This window comes from Bombina bombina, chromosome 6 (genome assembly GCF_027579735.1).
Source record: "Bombina bombina isolate aBomBom1 chromosome 6, aBomBom1.pri, whole genome shotgun sequence".
NCBI classification, from domain to species: Eukaryota; Metazoa; Chordata; class Amphibia; order Anura; family Bombinatoridae; genus Bombina; species Bombina bombina.
In genome coordinates this window covers 1,037,855,184-1,037,878,240 of record NC_069504.1, presented here as the reverse complement: position 1 = coordinate 1,037,878,240, position 23,057 = coordinate 1,037,855,184, and the positions used below count along the sequence as shown (strand labels likewise).

The window sequence follows — 23,057 nt, the reverse complement described above, 5'->3', positions numbered from 1 at the left end:
ATAAAAGTGTTGGTTATGCAAAACTGGGGAATAGGTAATAAAGGAATTATCTATCTTTTTAAACAACAATTCTGGAGTAGACTGTCCCTTTAAGGAAAAATATGTATCTTGCTCTTATTTGCTAGGGCAGTGGTTGCCACAAGAAACATTATGAGACACGATTTGAAGATATTCTGCGGAAGGCAGCGGCTCTTAGTGCTGCTCGGCTATTTCCGTTGCCTACTTGTGCAACGCTAAAATCTGGGATTTGTATAGATTTTAGAATGTTGCTGTTGCACAAGAATGAATTTGGCAACATAAAACACGAGTAGCATGACGGGGTGCCTTCTTCTGCATTTAGAGGTTCACAAAACCTCTGAATACACATCTAAGATATTCACATTTTCTGTGCTCACGGATATATATTTGCTTATAAAAGATGTCTGCAGACATAGAGGTAAGACGAGATGCATATCACAACACATTTATTTTTCTGCATAGGCGACAAGGAATGTTAATGTATATCTGTAAAATTACAACATAAACTGTGCATAAAATAACATACCGATACCAAATCTCTGTATAGCCATAAAAATAACAACTTTTTGCTTCTGCTGCATACTGTGACATATGGGGTGGGGGGTAGTGATATACTTGAATTAATTGCACAACTACCAGATTGGTTCCTATTGTACCGTAAAGCAAAATAACTGCTGGCTATTGTTTTATTAATCTTCTAGTGTCTGGGAACGTGTATAGAACTACTAAAATGTTAAATTGTCTTCGAGTATGGCCTACCTGAGACCGTGATATAGGTAGTGAAACTCCCATAGTGCTAGAGCTCATCATGGATAAGTTCATACTTTGAGAGGAGCTCAAGGTTGAATGTGAAGGCCCCATAAGATCAAAAAGGTCTGTTGTATTGGAGGAAGAAGGCTGAGGATTTTGAACAGCAAACATGTCAGTGCTAGGCTGGGAGACAGCTCCAAACAAATCAGCTGAGGGAGTTGCAGGGGTTGGCTGTGGTTCATTGAATGTACCCCAGTCTCCAAAGTCTCCACTTGCTGCGGAACCTGATAAAAACAAGACAGTGGTCAAAGATGCAATAGAAAGACCAATTTGTAAACAGGTAAGGCAGATAACCAGGACAAAACAGTATCACTTTTCAGTTTTAAACACTAGATTTTTCTTTGCATAAATGTTTTGTAGACGATCCATTTATATTGCCCACCTGGTAGTGTTTTTATAAAAAATTTATTGTTTGGCTTTTTTTTTTAAGAACATTGTGCTGATTTTCAGACTCCAAACCAAACCCCACAGTGTCAGATGTATACATGCGTTTACAGACTTCTGCAGGCTCCTGTTTATGTTGTTATCTGTCTTTTCATATGCAGGGACGGGGGGAGGTGGGGAGTGTCTGCTCTTTTTGTTTACCCAGCCCCTTTCAGTGGGTGTCCCAGACTACCTCATCGACAATGCTAAGTTGGGAGCATCTAAGTTTGTTTATAAAAAGGTTTTATACTGTATTTTTAGATCAGTATCTATGCGTATTATTCTTAATAGTAGTGTCTATTACATGCAGTTATATGAAAATTGGTGTCTACTGTCTCTTTAAAGCTATTTTTTTTAAAAAATGAATCCTGTTTTAAGGGACCAGTAAATATGCACAATCAACAAATGCACGATAACAAGACAATGCGATAGCACTTAGTTTGAACTTCCAATGAGTAGTAGATTTTTTTTCTGACAAATTTTAGTTATGTGTATCATGTGGCCAATCACACATGCATATAAATTTATTCTTGGAATTCTTGCACGTGCTCAGTAGGAGATGGTGACTCAAAAAGTGTAAATCTAAAAAGACTGTGCACATTTTGATAATGGAAATAAATTAGAAAGTCGTTTAAAACTGTATACTCTATTTGAATCATGAAAGTTTAATTTTGACTTGAGTGTCCCTTTAATCATGTATAAATGCATAACCAACCAACCATGATTTTTTTAAATTGGAGTAGTGGTACAATTACACCCAGTGGGAGTTAGCCACAGGCCTACCACAGTTGTCCCGAGGAATGCCTCCTGTTGGATTGTTGTTATACTCCACATAATCTGATCATCTGCTGTCACGAGTACAGCACTGGATTGGCTATGTACTGGAAGCAATCTTCTGCAAATGGTAAATCTGGTAGAGTGGGTGGCTTGTCAGGCAAGTAACTAGTTTATTATTGTTTGGCACTCTCATAGCTTATTGACCATTAGTAGGTACATATAGTTTTGTATATCATAGCCAGGGGACTATTTATATTAGCAAAATGAATTCTCATATGTTTTATATGGGTAATTGTAATGGGCTACAGGGACCTAGGTTTTTAATTCATACACTTTATTTTTGGTTGTAGCACACGTCAGATGTGTTTAGCGCACTCTGGCATTTTTAGGCGTGTTCAGTGTGTTTCTATAGTGCACGTTGGCCTCTTTTGCACTTTTTTTGGACTTTGCATGCATCGGCTTGTGTATGGAGTTGCGCATATTGGATGCTGCCTTAGGGAGAGAGCATTGTCTTGTTGCTGCATGACTTTTTTTTTTTTTTTTTAAAGTGTGCATTGCTTATTTTCATTTTTAAAAGTTAGCGCATTTAGACTATTAGCGATTATAATCGAAAATAATCGGTCTTGTGTACTCATCACAGTTATGAAAGAAAAACATAATTTGTGCTTACCTGATAAATTAATTTATTTTATGGTGGTGAGAGTTCACAAGACCTGTCTATTATTTTTATAATTTATGATTATTTTTGTTTGCATTTTTTTCAAGTGGCAGTTCAAGTTTACCAGTGAGTTGCGAGGCTTTTTAAGGGCTCTTGGAGTTTTGGAAGTCTTTACCTCCTCCTAGTGACCAGCAGTAGAATTCCCAGGAGCAATAGTTTGTGCACTCTCACCACCATGAAAGAAATAAACTTATAAAGGTAACCATAAATTATATATATATATATTTTTTAATAAAATGCTTTCTAAAGAAAAATCTACCTAGAGATAGTTTTCTATCTTTAAAGGCAAAGGGTGGTTAACATCAAATATTGATTTGATGTCAATTTTTCTTCTGTTCAGATAAAAAATAAACTAACATTTCTGTTTTTGAAACTATTTTTTACTTAAAAACATTTTTTCACACCTGCCTTAAACTTTTGCACAGTGTGTGGGTATATATATATATGTGTGTGTGTGTGTGTATTTTTAGATTTTTTACAAATTTATTTTTTATTTTATTTATTTTTGCATAGTGTGTGGGTATATATATATATATATATATATATATATATATATATATATATATATATATATATATGTGTGTGTGTGTGTGTGTGTGTGTGTGTGTGTATTTTTAGATTTTTTACAAATTTATTTTTTATTTTATTTATTTTTGCATAGTTGGGCACACTGCATTTACCTTGTGCTGGGAAACTGGATGACACAGCACTGGATGATACAGCACTGGATGACACAGCAGCAGGTGAGCTAAAGTCTGCAAATCCTCCAAATGGATCCGACACATTACCTAAGTAAAAATATAATATTACAAAAAACATCTGAAAATACACTGCACACAAACAAGCAAATGTAATACTAATGTCAATTTTATGACATACAAACTTGGTGCTAGGAGGTGTTTGGAACTTGAGATTCAATAAAGAAGAAGAACCATCACCCAAAAGTATATAATTTAGCCCAAGTTCTCTAGAAAAAACAAAATTTATGCTTACCTGATAAATTTCTTTCTTTCTGGATATGGTGAGTCCACGGCATCCTTAATTACTGTTGGGAATATCACTCCTGGCCAGCAGCAGGAGGCAAAGAGCACCACAGCCAAGCTGTTAAGTATCACTCCCATTCCCACAAACCCCAGTTATTCGACCGCAGGTAAATGTAGAAAAAAGGAGTAAGACAAGGTATAGAGGGGCATGAGGTTTAGTAAAAAAAAAAGTGTCTTAAAACAAAGGGCAGGGCTGTGGACTCACCATATCCGGAAATAAATAAATTTATCAGGTAAGCATACATTTTGTTTTCTTTCCTAACATATGGTGAATCCACTGTGTCCTCAATTACTGTTGGGAACCAATACCCAAGCTAGAAGACACAGAGGACTAGGGAGGGACAAGACGGGTAGACCTAAACAGAAGGCACCACCGCTTGAAGAACCTTTCTCCCAAAGGAAGCCTCAGCCGGGGCAAAAGTATCAAATTTGGAAAAAATATGCAGAGAAGACCAAGTTGCAGCCTTGCAAATCTGTTCCACAGAAGCTTCATTTTTGAAAGCCCAAGAAGAAGAAACAACCCTAGTAGAATGAGCTGTAATTCTCTAAGGAGGCTGCTGTCTAATAGGCCAAACAAATTATACTTCTTAACCAGAGAGAAAGAGAAGTAGCAGTAGCTTTCTGACCTTTACGTTTCCCAGAGAAACAAACAGGGCAGAAGATTGGCGAAAATCCTTAGTTGCCTGTAGGTAGAATTGCAAACACCAAAAACTTCACCTCCTCCATGAACAGAGGCAAAGAGAATGACTGGGGTTTGTGGGAAGGGGAGTGATACTTAACAGCATGGCTGTGGTGCTCTTTGCCTCCTCCTGCTGGCCAGGAGTGATATTCCTAACAGTAATCGAGGACGCCGTGGACTCACCATATCTTAGGAAAGAAAACAAATGTATTCTTACCTGATAAATTCCTTTATTTCTTGGTAGTGAGTCACTGAAACCTTACTATTGAGAATTAAATCACCTGGCCACCAGTAGGAGGCAAAGACACCCTTCACCAAAGCTTTAAGTATCCCTCCTATTTCCCTTTCACTCCCATTAGTATGTATAGCTGAAGAAAGGAAGAAAAGTAAGAAAGACAGTAGAGTAAAGAGATGCAAACAATGACTGCTGCCACTAGAATTTTTTATTTTTTTGGGCTGGGTAGTTAGCCCATGAACAAGAAAGGAATTTATCAGGTAAGAATAAATGTTTCTATCATGGCCCTATACTCCTTTCCCACGGCCCAAATTAGAATAAATGGTACTCTTTCAGAACAATTTGAAATTCGAAATGGCACACGTCAGGGATGCCCGCTTTCCCCGCTCTTATTTATCCTTTCCCTAGAAACATTGGCTAGCAGAATTAGATTAAATGATAACAAAGGGCATAACTATTAAAAAACAGAATTTATGTTTACCTGATAAATTTCTTTCTCCAACGGTGTGTCCGGTCCACGGCGTCATCCTTACTTGTGGGATATTCTCTTCCCCAACAGGAAATGGCAAAGAGCCCAGCAAAGCTGGTCACATGATCCCTCCTAGGCTCCGCCTACCCCAGTCATTCGACCGACGTTAAGGAGGAATATTTGCATAGGAGAAACCATATGGTACCGTGGTGACTGTAGTTAAAGAAAATAAATTATCAGACCTGATTAAAAAAACCAGGGCGGGCCGTGGACCGGACACACCGTTGGAGAAAGAAATTTATCAGGTAAACATAAATTCTGTTTTCTCCAACATAGGTGTGTCCGGTCCACGGCGTCATCCTTACTTGTGGGAACCAATACCAAAGCTTTAGGACACGGATGAAGGGAGGGAGCAAATCAGGTCACCTAAATGGAAGGCACCACGGCTTGCAAAACCTTTCTCCCAAAAATAGCCTCAGAAGAAGCAAAAGTATCAAACTTGTAAAATTTGGTAAAAGTGTGCAGTGAAGACCAAGTCGCTGCCCTACATATCTGATCAACAGAAGCCTCGTTCTTGAAGGCCCATGTGGAAGCCACAGCCCTAGTGGAATGAGCTGTGATTCTTTCGGGAGGCTGCCGTCCGGCAGTCTCGTAAGCCAATCTGATGATGCTTTTAATCCAAAAAGAGAGAGAGGTAGAAGTTGCTTTTTGACCTCTCCTTTTACCTGAATAAACAACAAACAAGGAAGATGTTTGTCTAAAATCCTTTGTAGCATCTAAATAGAATTTTAGAGCGCGAACAACATCCAAATTGTGCAACAAACGTTCCTTCTTTGAAACTGGTTTCGGACACAGAGAAGGTACGATAATCTCCTGGTTAATGTTTTTGTTAGAAACAACTTTTGGAAGAAAACCAGGTTTAGTACGTAAAACCACCTTATCTGCATGGAACACCAGATAAGGAGGGGAACACTGCAGAGCAGATAATTCTGAAACTCTTCTAGCAGAAGAAATTGCATGCACAGTTGTAATGGTCTTAGATGAATGCGCGCAAAAGGAACTATGTCCATTGCCGCTACCATCAACCCGATCACTTCCATGCACTGAGCTACGGAAGGAAGAGGAACGGAATGAAGTATCCGACAAGAGTCCAGAAGTTTTGTTTTTCTGGCCTCTGTTAGAAAAATCCTCATTTCTGAGGAGTCTATAATTGTTCCCAAGAAGGGAACCCTTGTTGACGGGGATAGAGAACTCTTTTCCACGTTCACTTTCCAGCCGTGAGATCTGAGAAAGGCCAGGACGATGTCCGTGTGAGCCTTTGCTCGAGGGAGGGACGACGCTTGAATCAGAATGTCGTCCAGGTAGGGTACTACTGCAATGCCCCTTGGTCTTAGCACCGCTAGAAGGGACCCTAGTACCTTTGTGAAAATCCTTGGAGCAGTGGCTAATCCGAAAGGAAGCGCCACAAACTGGTAATGTTTGTCCAGGAATGCAAACCTTAGGAACCGATGATGTTCCCTGTGGATAGGAATATGTAGATACGCATCCTTTAAATCCACCGTGGTCATGAATTGACCTTCCTGGATGGAAGGAAGGATAGTTCGAATGGTTTCCATCTTGAACGATGGGACCTTGAGAAATTTGTTTAAGATCTTGAGATCTAAGATTGGTCTGAACGTTCCCTCTTTTTTGGGAACTATGAACAGATTGGAGTAGAACCCCATCCCTTGTTCTCTTAATGGAACAGGATGAATCACTCCCATTTTTAACAGGTCTTCTACACAATGTAAGAACGCCTGTCTTTTTATGTGGTCTGAAGACAACTGAGACCTGTGGAACCTCCCCCTTGGGGGAAGTCCCTTGAATTCCAGAAGATAACCCTGGGAGACTATTTCTAGCGCCCAAGGATCCAGAACATCTCTTGCCCAAGCCTGAGCGAAGAGGGAGAGTCTGCCCCCCACCAGATCCGGTCCCGGATCGGGGGCCAATATTTCATGCTGTCTTGGTAGCAGTGGCAGGTTTCTTGGCCTGCTTTCCCTTGTTCCAGCCTTGCATTGGTCTCCAAGCTGGCTTGGCCTGAGAAGTATTACCCTCTTGCTTAGAGGACGTAGCACTTTGGGCTGGTCCGTTTTTACGAAAGGGACGAAAATTAGGTCTATTTTTTGCCTTGAAAGGCCGATCCTGAGGAAGGGCGTGGCCCTTACCCCCAGTGATATCAGAGATAATCTCTTTCAAGTCAGGACCAAACAGCGTTTTCCCCTTGAAAGGAATGTTTAGTAGCTTGTTCTTGGAAGACGCATCAGCCGACCAAGATTTCAACCAAAGCGCTCTGCGCGCCACAATAGCAAACCCAGAATTCTTAGCCGCTAACCTAGCCAATTGCAAAGTGGCGTCTAGAGTGAAAGAATTAGCCAATTTGAGAGCATTGATTCTGTCCATAATCTCCTCATAAGGAGGAGAATCACTATCGAGCACCTTTATCAGTTCATCAAACCAGAAATATGCGGCTGTAGTGACAGGGACAATGCATGAAATGGGTTGTAGAAGGTAACCCTGCTGAACAAACATCTTTTTAAGCAAACCTTCTAATTTTTTATCCATAGGATCTTTGAAAGCACAACTATCCTCTATGGGTATAGTGGTGCGTTTGTTTAAAGTAGAAACCGCTCCCTCGACCTTGGGGACTGACTGCCATAAGTCCTTTCTGGGGTCGACCATAGGAAACAATTTTTTAAATATGGGGGGAGGGACGAAAGGAATACCGGGCCTTTCCCATTCTTTATTAACAATGTCCGCCACCCGCTTGGGTATAGGAAAAGCTTCTGGGAGCCCCGGCACCTCTAGGAACTTGTCCATTTTACATAGTTTCTCTGGAATGACCAAATTTTCACAATCATCCAGAGTGGATAATACCTCCTTAAGCAAAATGCGGAGATGTTCCAACTTAAATTTAAATGTAATCACATCAGATTCAGCCTGCTGAGAAATGTTCCCTGAATCAGTAATTTCTCCCTCAGACAAAACCTCCCTGGCCCCCTCAGATTGGGTTAGGGGCCCAACAGAGATATTAATATCAGCGTCGTCATGCTCTTCAGTAACTAAAACAGAGCAGCCACGCTTACGCTGACAAGGGTTCATTTTGGCTAAAATGTTTTTGACAGAATTATCCATTACAGCCGTTAATTGTTGCATAGTAAGGAGTATTGGCGCGCTAGATGTACTAGGGGCCTCCTGAGTGGGCAAGACTCGTGTAGACGAAGGAGGGAATGATGCAGTACCATGCTTACTCCCCTCACTTGAGGAATCATCTTGGGCATCATTGTCATTATCACATAAATCACATTTATTTAAATGAATAGGAATTCTGGCTTCCCCACATTCAGAACACAGTCTATCTGGTAGTTCAGACATGTTAAACAGGCATAAACTTGATAAGAAAGTACAAAAAACGTTTTAAAATAAAACCGTTACTGTCACTTTAAATTTTAAACTGAACACACTTTATTACTGCAATTGCGAAAAAACATGAAGGAATTGTTCAAAATTCACCAAATTTTCACCACAGTGTCTTAAAGCCTTAAAAATATTGCACACCAAATTTGGAAGCTTTAACCCTTAAAATAACGGAACCGGAGCCGTTTTAAGCTTTAACCCCTTTACAGTCCCTGGTATCTGCTTTGCTGAGACCCAACCAAACCCAAAGGGGAATACGATACCAAATGACGCCTTCAGAAAGTCTTTTCTAAGTATCAGAGCTCCTCTCACATGCGACTGCATGCCATGCCTCTCAAAAACAAGTGCGCCACACCGGCGCGAAAATGAGACTCTGCTTATGCTTTGGGAAAGCCCCTAAGAAATAAGGTGTCTAATACAGTGCCTGCCGATATTATTATATCAAAATACCCAGATAAAATGATTCCTCAAGGCTAAATATGTGTTAATAATGAATCGATTTAGCCCAGAAAAGTCTACAGTCTAAATAAGCCCTTGTGAAGCCCTTATTTACGATCGTAATAAACATGGCTTACCGGATCCCATAGGGAAGATGACAGCTTCCAGCATTACATCGTCTTGTTAGAATGTGTCATACCTCAAGCAGCAAGAGACTGCACACTGTTCCCCCAACTGAAGTTAATTGCTCTCAACAGTCCTGTGTGGAACAGCCATGGATTTTAGTTACGGTTGCTAAAATCATTTTCCTCATACAAACAGAATTCTTCATCTCTTTTCTGTTTCTGAGTAAATAGTACATACCAGCACTATTTGAAAATAACAAACTCTTGATTGAATAATGAAAAACTACAGTTAAACACTAAAAAACTCTAAGCCATCTCCGTGGAGATGTTGCCTGTACAACGGCAAAGAGAATGACTGGGGTAGGCGGAGCCTAGGAGGGATCATGTGACCAGCTTTGCTGGGCTCTTTGCCATTTCCTGTTGGGGAAGAGAATATCCCACAAGTAAGGATGACGCCGTGGACCGGACACACCTATGTTGGAGAAATAGGGAATACAAATTATCTATGTTCGCAGACGACGTTTTGTTGTCTTTATCATGTCCTATGGAGTCTCTCTCCGCGGTGCAATCAGAAATGCTGGATTATGGAAGCGTATCGAATTTTCTAGTAAACCCTAGTAAGTCAGAATTGTTACCTTTACATATATCCCAAGTAGAACTAAACAATATTAAAAAGAACAGCCCTTTCGCAATTCAGCAGAGACATATTAAATACTTAGGTATATATTTAATGCATAACTTAGAATCAATTTGCACGTATAATTACTCTAAACTATTGACTAATATATCTAACCAGGCTTCTTCGTGGCTATCTAAAAATATTTCCTGGATAGGGAGAGTAAGCACAGTAAAAATGGTATTGTTGCCTAAAATTCTGTACATTTTACAGACGTTACCACTCCCTCATACCCAATTATACTTACAAAAAATACAAAGAGTGATACTCAATTTTATATGGAAAAAAACCCGGCACGGGTAAATAAACTTTCTTTATATGCTAATAAGAGTATGGGGGGCTTAGGAGTACCCAATATAATACTTTACAAATGGGCCATTTCACTTCAGAGAGTGGTGGAATGGTGCAGACATAACTCAGAAGAACCAAAGCACTGGATCCAAATAGAATGCGACATTAGTAATGTGCCACAACTAGGGGGGGCTGTTGGACACCCAATTTACTATCTAGGATACAGACTAACACCACACAAACAGTTTCAAATTCCCTCTAAGACTGGAAACAAATACGTGATAGCTGTGGAGGCATCTCTAGCACCTACTCTCCCCTAACCCCAGTCTTGATGGATCCTGAGTTTCCAGTGGGACAGGGACCTCTCCCTCACAGAATCCACATCTTGAAAGATCTTATTCCCATCACTCTCATAACCAGATTAGGGAAAATGCTTCCGAAAAATGAATTACTAGAGGTGGGAGAGAGTTTCTTTGAACAATGGTTTAGATACCATCAGGTAAATCACTATATAATGACTCATAGAGACAGGGGTAACTTGTTGAGACAGTTAACACCTCTAGAACAGATGTGCATTTCCACTATACCACAGAAGGGGATAGTCTCTGTCACTTACAAATTATTACTTAAGGCAACAACCCCAAAAACACATAACTTCACAAAAGGGTGGGAGAGGGAAATACTAGGGGCTGAGAGCCCAAAGGTCTGGAACGAGATTTTTCATAGCATAGCTTCCTCTGCCCACACAATTTTTGCCTTAGAAACAAATGATAAAATACTTTTCCGTTGGTACATGACACCGAATAGAATGAAACATCTATTTCCATCTGCCAATGAGAAGTGTTGGAGATGCAAACAAGGAGTGGGCAACATGGGTCACATTTGGTGGTCGTGTGAAAGGATAAAAACTTTTTGGGAACAAATAATTAAAGAAATAAACGGTGCATTGTCCTGTAACTTAGCTTCTGACCCACGGATATGCCTATTTAATGTGTTGAAAGATGTCCAATGTGTTATTAAGAGAAATGTCATACACATAATGCTGAACACAGCAAAGCAGCTTATAGCCTCTAAGTGGAGATCTAATGAGGTCCCCACAATTGAGTTTTGGAAGGAGAAGGTTGGGGGAGCCCTAATGATAGAGAGATAATTCTATCTAAAAACAAATAGATTGACAATGTTTCATAATATGATGTTCTACTGGGAATCATATATGGGTACTTAACAAGAAAATACAGAGATGGCTAATTATAAATAAATATAAATTTCCTTTGAACCAAGATATGAAGATTAAAATGAACCCTACACACAGAGTGGCACGATGCTTTTCTTCCCATTTTTCGTTGCATAAGAATGATTTAAAGTCTGCAAGTTGTTTGTTATTGTTAAAATTAGTTCAATTGTTGTTTGTTAAATGTCATTGAATAAAACTTTGTTAAGAAACACGGGAAGTTCAGATGAAAGAAGGCTCTATAAAAGGACTAGTATTAAGCTAGTAAATATATGCAAGATTTGGTTATATGATGGTATTAGACCTCTTGTTAAGAATGGAGTCGATTTAATAGAAATATTGTAACTCATGGATTTTTGAATTTTGTTATGTCTGAAACTTTCAATAAAGAAACAAAATAAAAAAAAATAAATAAAAAAAAAGAATAAATGTTTCTTTTCTAATGGTAGTGAGCATACACAAGACCTTACTTTTTGGAACCAATACCCAAGCTGTGGAGTCCACGAAAATCTGGGTGGGATAACATAAAAGGCAGGCCCCTATTTGCTAGAAATGCTGCCTCTGCTGAGGCAAACACTTCGAAATGATAAAACTTGGTAAATGGTATTTAAAGAAGACCAAGTCGCAGCCTTGCATATTTGTTCCGCAGAAGCCTCATTCTTGAAGACCCAGGAAGTAGAGAGCAGTAATTTTGGCATGCGGTTGTTGTCCGGCATCCAAGTAAACTGAACATATTAAATTCCTCAACCAAGAAGCCAAAGACACCACAGTAGCCTTCTGGCCCTTAAGTTTGTCAGAAAACCAGACAGACTAGAAAGACTGACAAAAATCCTTAGTCGTCTGAAGATAAAAACGTCAGAACCCCGACGTCTAAATTGTGCAACAGTTTTTTTTTTTTGGAAAAGCTATGGTGAGGACATAAAGATGGAACAATAATTTCCTAATTAATATCATCTGCCGACACTAGCTAGTCTGCAAAACAGCCTTATCCTGATTTAACACTAAAAAGGCGGATCACAAAAAAACAGAATTTATGTTTACCTGATAAATTACTTTCTCCAACGGTGTGTCCGGTCCACGGCGTCATCCTTACTTGTGGATATTCTCTTCCCCAACAGGAAATGGCAAAGAGCCCAGCAAAGCTGGTCACATGATCCCTCCTAGGCTCCGCCTACCCCAGTCATTCGACCGACGTTAAGGAGGAATATTTGCATAGGAGAAACCATATGGTACCGTGGTGACTGTAGTTAAAGAAAATAAATTATCAGACCTGATTAAAAAAAAAACCCAGGGCGGGCCGTGGACCGGACACACCGTTGGAGAAAGTAATTTATCAGGTAAACATAAATTCTGTTTTCTCCAACATAGGTGTGTCCGGTCCACGGCGTCATCCTTACTTGTGGGAACCAATACCAAAGCTTTAGGACACGGATGAAGGGAGGGAGCAAATCAGGTCACCTAAATGGAAGGCACCACGGCTTGCAAAACCTTTCTCCCAAAAATAGCCTCAGAAGAAGCAAAAGTATCAAACTTGTAAAATTTGGTAAAAGTGTGCAGTGAAGACCAAGTCGCTGCCCTACATATCTGATCAACAGAAGCCTCGTTCTTGAAGGCCCATGTGGAAGCCACAGCCCTAGTGGAATGAGCTGTGATTCTTTCGGGAGGCTGCCGTCCGGCAGTCTCGTAAGCCAATCTGATGATGCTTTTAATCCAAAAAGAGAGAGAGGTAGAAGTTGCTTTTTGACCTCTCCTTTTACCGGAATAAACAACAAACAAGGAAGATGTTTGTCTAAAATCCTTTGTAGCATCTAAATAGAATTTTAGAGCGCGAACAACATCCAAATTGTGCAACAGACGTTCCTTCTTTGAAACTGGTTTCGGACACAGAGAAGGTACGATAATCTCCTGGTTAATGTTTTTGTTAGAAACAACTTTTGGAAGAAAACCAGGTTTAGTACGTAAAACCACCTTATCTGCATGAAACACCAGATAAGGAGGAGAACACTGCAGAGCAGATAATTCTGAAACTCTTCTGGCAGAAGAAATTGCAACTAAAAACAAAACTTTCCAAGATAATAACTTAATATCAACGGAATGCAAGGGTTCAAACGGAACCCCCTGAAGAACTGAAAGAACTAAATTGAGACTCCAAGGAGGAGTCAAAGGTTTGTAAACAGGCTTAATTCTAACCAGAGCCTGAACAAAGGCTTGAACATCTGGCACAGCAGCCAGTTTTTTGTGAAATAACACCGACAAGGCAGAAATCTGTCCCTTCAGGGAACTTGCAGATAAACCCTTTTCCAATCCTTCTTGAAGGAAGGATAGAATCCTAGGAATCTTAACCTTGTCCCAAGGGAATCCTTTAGATTCACACCAACAGATATATTTTTTCCAAATTTTGTGGTAAATCTTTCTAGTTACAGGCTTTCTGGCCTGAACAAGAGTATCGATAACAGAATCTGAGAACCCTCGCTTCGATAAAATCAAGCGTTCAATCTCCAAGCAGTCAGCTGGAGTGAAACCAGATTCGGATGTTCGAACGGACCCTGAACAAGAAGGTCTCGTCTCAAAGGTAGCTTCCAAGGTGGAGCCGATGACATATTCACCAGATCTGCATACCAAGTCCTGCGTGGCCACGCAGGAGCTATCAAGATCACCGACGCCCTCTCCTGATTGATCCTGGCTACCAGCCTGGGGATGAGAGGAAACGGCGGGAACACATAAGCTAGTTTGAAGGTCCAAGGTGCTACTAGTGCATCCACTAGAGCCGCCTTGGGATCCCTGGATCTGGACCCGTAGCAAGGAACCTTGAAGTTCTGACGAGAGGCCATCAGATCCATGTCTGGAATGCCCCACAGCTGAGTGACTTGGGCAAAGATTTCCGGATGGAGTTCCCACTCCCCCGGATGCAATGTCTGACGACTCAGAAAGTCCGCTTCCCAATTTTCCACTCCTGGGATGTGGATAGCAGACAGGTGGCAGGAGTGAGACTCCGCCCATAGAATGATTTTGGTCACTTCTTCCATCGCTAGGGAACTCCTTGTTCCCCCCTGATGGTTGATGTACGCAACAGTTGTCATGTTGTCTGATTGAAACCGTATGAACTTGGCCCTCGCTAGCTGAGGCCAAGCCTTGAGAGCATTGAATATCGCTCTCAGTTCCAGAATGTTTATCGGTAGAATAGATTCTTCCCGAGACCAAAGACCCTGAGCTTTCAGGGATCCCCAGACCGCGCCCCAGCCCATCAGACTGGCGTCGGTCGTGACAATGACCCACTCTGGTCTGCGGAATGTCATCCCTTGTGACAGGTTGTCCAGGGACAGCCACCAACGGAGTGAATCTCTGGTCCTCTGATTTACTTGTATCTTCGGAGACAAGTCTGTATAGTCCCCATTCCACTGACTGAGCATGCACAGTTGCAATGGTCTTAGATGAATGCGCGCAAAAGGAACTATGTCCATTGCCGCTACCATCAACCCGATCACTTCCATGCACTGAGCTATGGAAGGAAGAGGAACGGAATGAAGTATCCGACAAGAGTCTAGAAGTTTTGTTTTTCTGGCCTCTGTCAGAAAAATCCTCATTTCTAAGGAGTCTATTATTGTTCCCAAGAAGGGAACCCTTGTTGACGGGGATAGAGAACTCTTTTCCACGTTCACTTTCCATCCGTGAGATCTGAGAAAGGCCAGGACAATGTCCGTGTGAGCCTTTGCTTGAAGAAGGGACGACGCTTGAATCAGAATGTCGTCCAAGTAAGGTACTACAGCAATGCCCCTTGGTCTTAGCACAGCTAGAAGGGACCCTAGTACCTTTGTGAAAATCCTTGGAGCAGTGGCCAATCCGAAAGGAAGCGCCACGAACTGGTAATGTTTGTCCAGGAATGCGAACCTTAGGAACCGATGATGTTCCTTGTGGATAGGAATATGTAGATACGCATCCTTTAAATCCACCGTGGTCATGAATTGACCTTCCTGGATGGAAGGAAGAATAGTTCGAATGGTTTCCATCTTGAACGATGGAACCTTGAGAAACTTGTTTAAGATCTTGAGATCTAAGATTGGTCTGAACGTTCCCTCTTTTTTGGGAACTATGAACAGATTGGAGTAGAACCCCATCCCTTGTTCTCTTAATGGAACAGGATGAATCACTCCCATTTTTAACAGGTCTTCTACACAATGTAAGAATGCCTGTCTTTTTATGTGGTCTGAAGACAACTGAGACCTGTGGAACCTCCCCCTTGGGGGAAGTCCCTTGAATTCCAGAAGATAACCTTGGGAGACTATTTCTAGCGCCCAAGGATCCAGAACATCTCTTGCCCAAGCCTGAGCGAAGAGAGAGAGTCTGCCCCCCACCAGATCCGGTCCCGGATCGGGGGCCAACATTTCATGCTGTCTTGGTAGCAGTGGCAGGTTTCTTGGCCTGCTTTCCCTTGTTCCAGCCTTGCATTGGTCTCCAAGCTGGCTTGGCTTGAGAAGTATTACCCTCTTGCTTAGAGGACGTAGCACCTTGGGCTGGTCCGTTTCTACGAAAGGGACGAAAATTAGGTTTATTTTTGGCCTTGAAAGGCCGATCCTGAGGAAGGGCGTGGCCCTTACCCCCAGTGATATCAGAGATAATCTCTTTCAAGTCAGGGCCAAACAGCGTTTTCCCCTTGAAAGGAATGTTAAGTAGCTTGTTCTTGGAAGACGCATCAGCCGACCAAGATTTCAACCAAAGCGCTCTGCGCGCCACAATAGCAAACCCAGAATTCTTAGCCGCTAACCTAGCCAATTGCAAAGTGGCGTCTAGGGTGAAAGAATTAGCCAATTTGAGAGCATTGATTCTGTCCATAATCTCCTCCAAAGGAGGAGAATCACTATCGACCGCCTTTATCAGATCATCAAACCAGAAACATGCGGCTGTAGTGACAGGGACAATGCATGAAATAGGTTGTAGAAGGTAACCTTGCTGAACAAACATCTTTTTAAGCAAACCTTCTAATTTTTTATCCATAGGATCTTTGAAAGCACAACTATCCTCTATGGGTATAGTGGTGCGTTTGTTTAAAGTGGAAACCGCTCCCTCGACCTTGGGGACTGTCTGCCATAAGTCCTTTCTGGGGTCGACCATAGGAAACAATTTTTTAAATATGGGGGGAGGGACGAAAGGAATACCGGGCCTTTCCCATTCTTTATTAACAATGTCCGCCACCCGCTTGGGTATAGGAAAAGCTTCTGGGAGCCCCGGCACCTCTAGGAACTTGTCCATTTTACATAGTTTCTCTGGGATGACCAACTTGTCACAATCATCCAGAGTGGATAATACCTCCTTAAGCAGAATGCGGAGATGTTCCAACTTAAATTTAAATGCAATCACATCAGGTTCAGCCTGTTGAGAAATGTTCCCTGAATCAGTAATTTCTCCCTCAGACAAAACCTCCCTGGCCCCATCAGACTGGGTTAGGGGCCCTTCAGAAATATTATTATCAGCGTCGTCATGCTCTTCAGTATCTAAAACAGAGCAGCCGCGCTTACGCTGATAAGTGTTCATTTTGGCTAAAATGTTTTTGACAGAATTATCCATTACAGCCGTTAATTGTTGCATAGTAAGGAGTATTGGCGCGCTAGATGTACTAGGGGCCTCCTGAGTGGGCAAGACTCGTGTAGACGAAGGAGGGAATGATGCAGTACCATGCTTACTCCCCTCACTTGAGGAATCATCTTGGGCATCATTGTCATTTTCACATAAATCACATTTATTTAAATGAATAGGAATTCTGGCTTCCCCACATTCAGAACACAGTCTATCTGGTAGTTCAGACATGTTAAACAGGCATAAACTTGATAACAAAGTACAAAAAACGTTTTAAAATAAAACCGTTACTGTCACTTTAAATTTTAAACTGAACACACTTTATTACTGCAATTGCGAAAAAACATGAAGGAATTGTTCAAAATTCACCAAATTTTCACCACAGTGTCTTAAAGCCTTAAAAGTATTGCACACCAAATTTGGAAGCTTTAACCCATAAAATAACGGAACCGGAGCCGTTTTGAACTTTAACCCCTTTACAGTCCCTGGTATCTGCTTTGCTGAGACCCAACCAAGCCCAAAGGGGAATACGATACCAAATGACGCCTTCAGAAAGTCCTTTCTAAGTATCAGAGCTCCTCTCACATGCGACTGCATGCCATGCCTCTCAAAAACAAGTGCGCAACACCGGCGCGAAAATGAGGCTCTGCTTATGCTTTGGGAAAGCCCCTAAAGAATAAGGTGTTTAACCCCTTAATGACCGAGGACGTGCAGGGTACGTCCTCAAAAAAAAGGCAGTTAACGCCTGAGGACGTACCCTGCACGTCCTCGGTTTGGAAAGCAGCTGGAAGCGATCCTGCTCGCTTCCAGCTGCTTTCCGGTTATTGCAGTGATGCCTCGATATCGAGGCATCCTGCAATAACCATTTGTAGCCATCCGGTGCAGAGAGAGCCACTCTGTGGCCCTCTCTGCACCGGACATTAACGGCTACGTTCGTTGGTGGGTGGGAGCCGGTATGGGAGGTGGGTGGCGGCCATCGATGGCCTTTGTGATGCGGAGGGGGGCGGGATCGGGGGCGGGGACGACCGGGGGGACGCGCACGGACGCGCGCGCGTGCACGGGGAGGCCGGGCGGGCGCGTGCACGGGGAGGGAGCGGGTGGGAACCACTACCTACAGAAAATGTTTATGTTAGAAGTGGGGATCAAAGGGGTTAATATGGTTTTTTTGGTGATCGGTTTGGCTGGTGGGGTATTGGACTGTGGGGGGGAAGCTACACTACAGAAACAAAAAGTAAAACATAAAAAATAAAACATTTTTATTTGCAAACTGGGTACTGGCAGACAGCTGCCAGTACCCAAGATGGCCCCAATAAGGCAGAGGGGGAGGGTTAGGGAGCTATTTTGGGGGGATCAGGGAGGTTGGGGGCTAAGGGGGGACCCTACATAGCAGCATATGTAAATATGCTTAAAAAAAAATTTTTTTTTTTTTTTTTTATACCTTTTATTTTAGTACTGGCAGACTTTCTGCCAGTACTTAAGATGGCGGGGACAATTGTGGGGTGGGGGAGGGAAGAGTGCTGTTTGGGAGGGATCAGGGGGTGGGATGTGTCAGGTGGGAGTCTGATCTCTACACTAAAGCTAAAATTAACCCTGCAAGCTCCCTACAAACTACCTAATTAACCCCTTCACTGCTGGCCATAATACACATGTGATGCGCAGCAGCATTTAGCGGCCTTATAATTACCAAAAAGCAACGCCAAAGCCATATATGTCTGCTATTTATGAACAAAGGGGATCCCAGAGAAGCATTTAAAACCATTTGTGCCATAATTGCACAAGCTGTTTGTAAATAATTTTAGTGAAAAACCTAAAGTTTGAAAAAGTGAACAATTTTTTTTTATTTGATTGCTTTTGGCGGTGAAATGGTGGCATGAAATATACCAAAATGGGCCTAGATCAATACTTGGGGTTGTCTACTACACTACACTAGAGCTAAAATTAACCCTAGAAGCTCCCTACATGCTCCCTAATTAACCCATTCACTGCTGGGCATAATACACGGTTGGTGCGCAGTGGCATTTAGCAGCCTTCTAATTACCAAAAAGCAAAGCCAAAGCCATATATGTCTGCTATTTATGAACAAAGGGGATCCCAGAGAAGCATTTACAACCATTTATTCCATAATTTCATGAGTTGTTTGTAAATAATTTCAGTGAGAAACCTAAAGTTTGTGAAAAAATTTGTGAAAAAGTAAAATAATTTTTTTATTTGATCGCATTCGGCGGTGAAATGGTGCCATGAAATATACCAAAATGGGCCTAGATCAATACTTTGGGATGTCTTCTAAAAAAAAATATATACATGTCAATGGATATTCAGAGATTCCTGAAAGATATTAGTGTCCCAATGTAACTAGCGCTAATTTTGAAAAAAAGTGGTTTGGAAATGGCAAAGTGCTACTTGTACTTATAGCCCTATAACTTGCAAAAAAAGTAAAGAACATGTAAACATTGGGTATTTCTAAACTCAGGACAAAATTTAGAAACTATTTAGCATGGGTGTTTTTTGGTGGTTGTAGATGTGTAACAGATTTTGGGGGTCAAAGTTAGAAAAAGTGTGTTTTTTTCCATTTTTTCCTCATATTTTATAATATTTTTTATAGTAAATTATAAGATATGATGAAAATAATGGTATATTTTGAAAGTCCATTTAATGGCAAGAAAAACGGTATATAATATGTGTGGGTACAGTAAATGAGTAAGAGGAAAATTACAGCTAAACACAAACACCACAAAAATGTAAAAATAGCCTTGGTCCCAAACGGACAGAAAATGGAAAAGTGCTGTGGTCATTAAGGGGTTAATACAGTGCCTGCCGATATCAATATATCAAAAACAGAATTTATGTTTACCTGATAAATTTCTTTCTCCAACGGTGTGTCCGGTCCACGGCGTCATCCTTACTTGTGGGATATTCTCCTCCCCAACAGGAAATGGCAAAGAGCCCAGCAAAGCTGGTCACATGATCCCTCCTAGGCTCCGCCTACCCCAGTCATTCGACCGACGTTAAGGAGGAATATTAGCATAGGAGAAACCATATGGTACCGTGGTGACTGTAGTTAAAGAAAATAAATTATCAGACCTGATTAAAAAAACCAGGGCGGGCCGTGGACCGGACACACCGTTGGAGAAAGAAATTTATCAGGTAAACATAAATTCTGTTTTCTCCAACATAGGTGTGTCCGGTCCACGGCGTCATCCTTACTTGTGGGAACCAATACCAAAGCTTTAGGACGCGGATGAAGGGAGGGAGCAAATCAGGTCACCTAAATGGAAGGCACCACGGCTTGCAAAACCTTTCTCCCAAAAATAGCCTCAGAAGAAGCAAAAGTATCAAACTTGTAAAATTTGGTAAAAGTGTGCAGCGAAGACCAAGTCGCTGCCCTACATATCTGATCAACAGAAGCCTCGTTCTTGAAGGCCCATGTGGAAGCCACAGCCCTAGTGGAATGAGCTGTGATTCTTTCGGGAGGCTGCCGTCCGGCAGTCTCGTAAGCCAATCTGATGATGCTTTTAATCCAAAAAGAGAGAGAGGTAGAAGTTGCTTTTTGACCTCTCCTTTTACCTGAATAAACAACAAACAAGGAAGATGTTTGTCTAAAATCCTTTGTAGCCTCTAAATAGAATTTTAGAGCGCGAACAACATCCAAATTGTGCAACAAACGTTCCTTCTTTGAAACTGGTTTCGGACACAGAGAAGGCACGATAATCTCCTGGTTAATGTTTTTGTTAGAAACAACTTTCGGAAGAAAACCAGGTTTAGTACGTAAAACCACCTTATCTGCATGGAACACCAGATAAGGAGGGGAACACTGCAGAGCAGATAATTCTGAAACTCTTCTAGCAGAAGAAATTGCAACTAAAAACAAAACTTTCCAAGATAATAACTTAATATCAACGGAATGTAAGGGTTCAAACGGAACCCCCTGAAGAACTGAAAGAACTAAATTGAGACTCCAAGGAGGAGTCAAAGGTTTGTAAACAGGCTTAATTCTAACCAAAGCCTGAACAAAGGCTTGAACATCTGGCACAGCTGCCAGCTTTTTGTGAAGTAACACCGACAAGGCAGAAATCTGTCCCTTCAGGGAACTTGCCGATAATCCTTTTTCCAATCCTTCTTGAAGGAAGGATAGAATCCTAGGAATCTTAACCTTGTCCCAAGGGAATCCTTTAGATTCACACCAACAGATATATTTTTTCCAAATTTTGTGGTAAATCTTTCTAGTTACAGGCTTTCTGGCCTGAACAAGAGTATCGATAACAGAATCTGAGAAACCTCGCTTCGATAAAATCAAGCGTTCAATCTCCAGGCAGTCAGCTGGAGTGAAACCAGATTCGGATGTTCGAACGGACCCTGAACAAGAAGGTCTCGTCTCAAAGGTAGCTTCCAAGGTGGAGCCGATGACATATTCACCAGATCTGCATACCAAGTCCTGCGTGGCCACGCAGGAGCTATCAAGATCACCGACGCCCTCTCCTGATTGATCCTGGCTACCAGCCTGGGAATGAGAGGAAACGGCGGAAACACATAAGCTAGTTTGAAGGTCCAAGGTGCTACTAGTGCATCCACTAGAGCCGCCTTGGGATCCCTGGATCTAGACCCGTAACAGGGAACTTTGAAGTTCTGACGAGAGGCCATTAGATCCATGTCTGGAATGCCCCACAGCTGAGTGACTTGGGCAAAGATTTCCGGATGGAGTTCCCACTCCCCCGGATGCAATGTCTGACGACTCAGAAAATCCGCTTCCCAATTTTCCACTCCCGGGATGTGGATAGCAGACAGGTGGCAGGAGTGAGACTCCGCCCATAGAATAATCTTGGTCACTTCCTCCATCTGATTGAATAATGAAAAACTACAGTTAAACACTAAAAAACTCTAAGCCATCTCCGTGGAGATGTTGCCTGTACAACGGCAAAGAGAATGACTGGGGTAGGCGGAGCCTAGGAGGGATCATGTGACCAGCTTTGCTGGGCTCTTTGCCATTTCCTGTTGGGGAGGAGAATATCCCACAAGTAAGGATGACGCCGTGGACCGGACACACCTATGTTGGAGAAATACCCAGATAAAATGATTCCTCAAGGCTAAATATATGTTAATAATGAATCGATTTAGCCCAAATAAAGTCTACAGTCTTAATAAGCCCTTGTGAAGCCCTTATTTACGATCGTAATAAACATGGCTTACCGGATCCCATAGGGAAAATGACAGCTTCCAGCATTACATCGTCTTGTTAGAATGTGTCATACCTCAAGCAGCAAGAGACTGCACACTGTTCCCCCAACTGAAGTTAATTGCTCTCAACAGTCCTGTGTGGAACAGCCATGGATTTTAGTGACGGTTGCTAAAATCATTTTCCTCATACAAACAGAAATCTTCATCTCTTTTCTGTTTCTGAGTAAATAGTACATACCAGCACTATTTCAAAATAACAAACTCTTGATTGAATAATAAAAACTACAGTTAAACACTAAAAAACTCTAAGCCATCTCCGTGGAGATGTTGCCTGTACAACGGCAAAGAGAATGACTGGGGTAGGCGGAGCCTAGGAGGGATCATGTGACCAGCTTTGCTGGGCTCTTTGCCATTTCCTGTTGGGGAAGAGAATATCCACAAGTAAGGATGACGCCGTGGACCGGACACACCTATGTTGGAGAAAGAGCTGACAATTCAGAGGAAATAGCTAGCAATAACAACGCCTTCCAAGATAAAAACTTGATATCCAACAAATGCATCTGTTCGAATGGAGGATGCTGTAAAACTCTGAGAACCAAATTAAGACTCCAAGGAGGAGCAATTGGTTTAATCATTGGTCTAATTGTGACAAGAGCCTGAACAAAGGATTAAATATCTGGCAGAAGAGCCAATTTTCTGTGTAACAGGACCGAAAGAGACAACATCTGGCCCTTATTAAGAAGAATAAGGCGGATATGCCCTGAAGAAACAGCAAAATCTGTTGGATTCTAACAGAATGTCAGAAGTAACCGGGATGAAAAAAGAAAAGAAGAAAGACAAACAAATCTTCCACACCTTATGATAAAACCGCCTGGTGACAGGCTTGCAAGCCTGAATCAAAGTATTACAGAGTCAGACAAACCTCTCT

At 41.8% G+C, this 23,057-nt stretch overlaps 1 protein-coding gene across 4 annotated transcripts in view; it reads right to left on the bottom strand.

The window, feature by feature from the left end:
* Positions 1–447: 447 nt before the first annotated feature.
* The window catches only part of CLINT1 (clathrin interactor 1), a 283,297-nt gene continuing 260,687 nt past the window's right edge, over positions 448–23,057 (bottom strand). For all 4 annotated transcript variants that reach the window (XM_053718783.1, XM_053718785.1, XM_053718782.1 and 1 more), the window contains exons 9-10: positions 3,427–3,534; positions 448–1,052 (exon numbers count right to left, since the gene is read on the bottom strand). In XM_053718783.1, the coding sequence (XP_053574758.1) occupies positions 697–1,052; positions 3,427–3,534 (464 nt within the window). In that variant the 3' untranslated portion in view covers positions 448–696. The remainder of the gene's footprint in view (positions 1,053–3,426; positions 3,535–23,057) is intronic.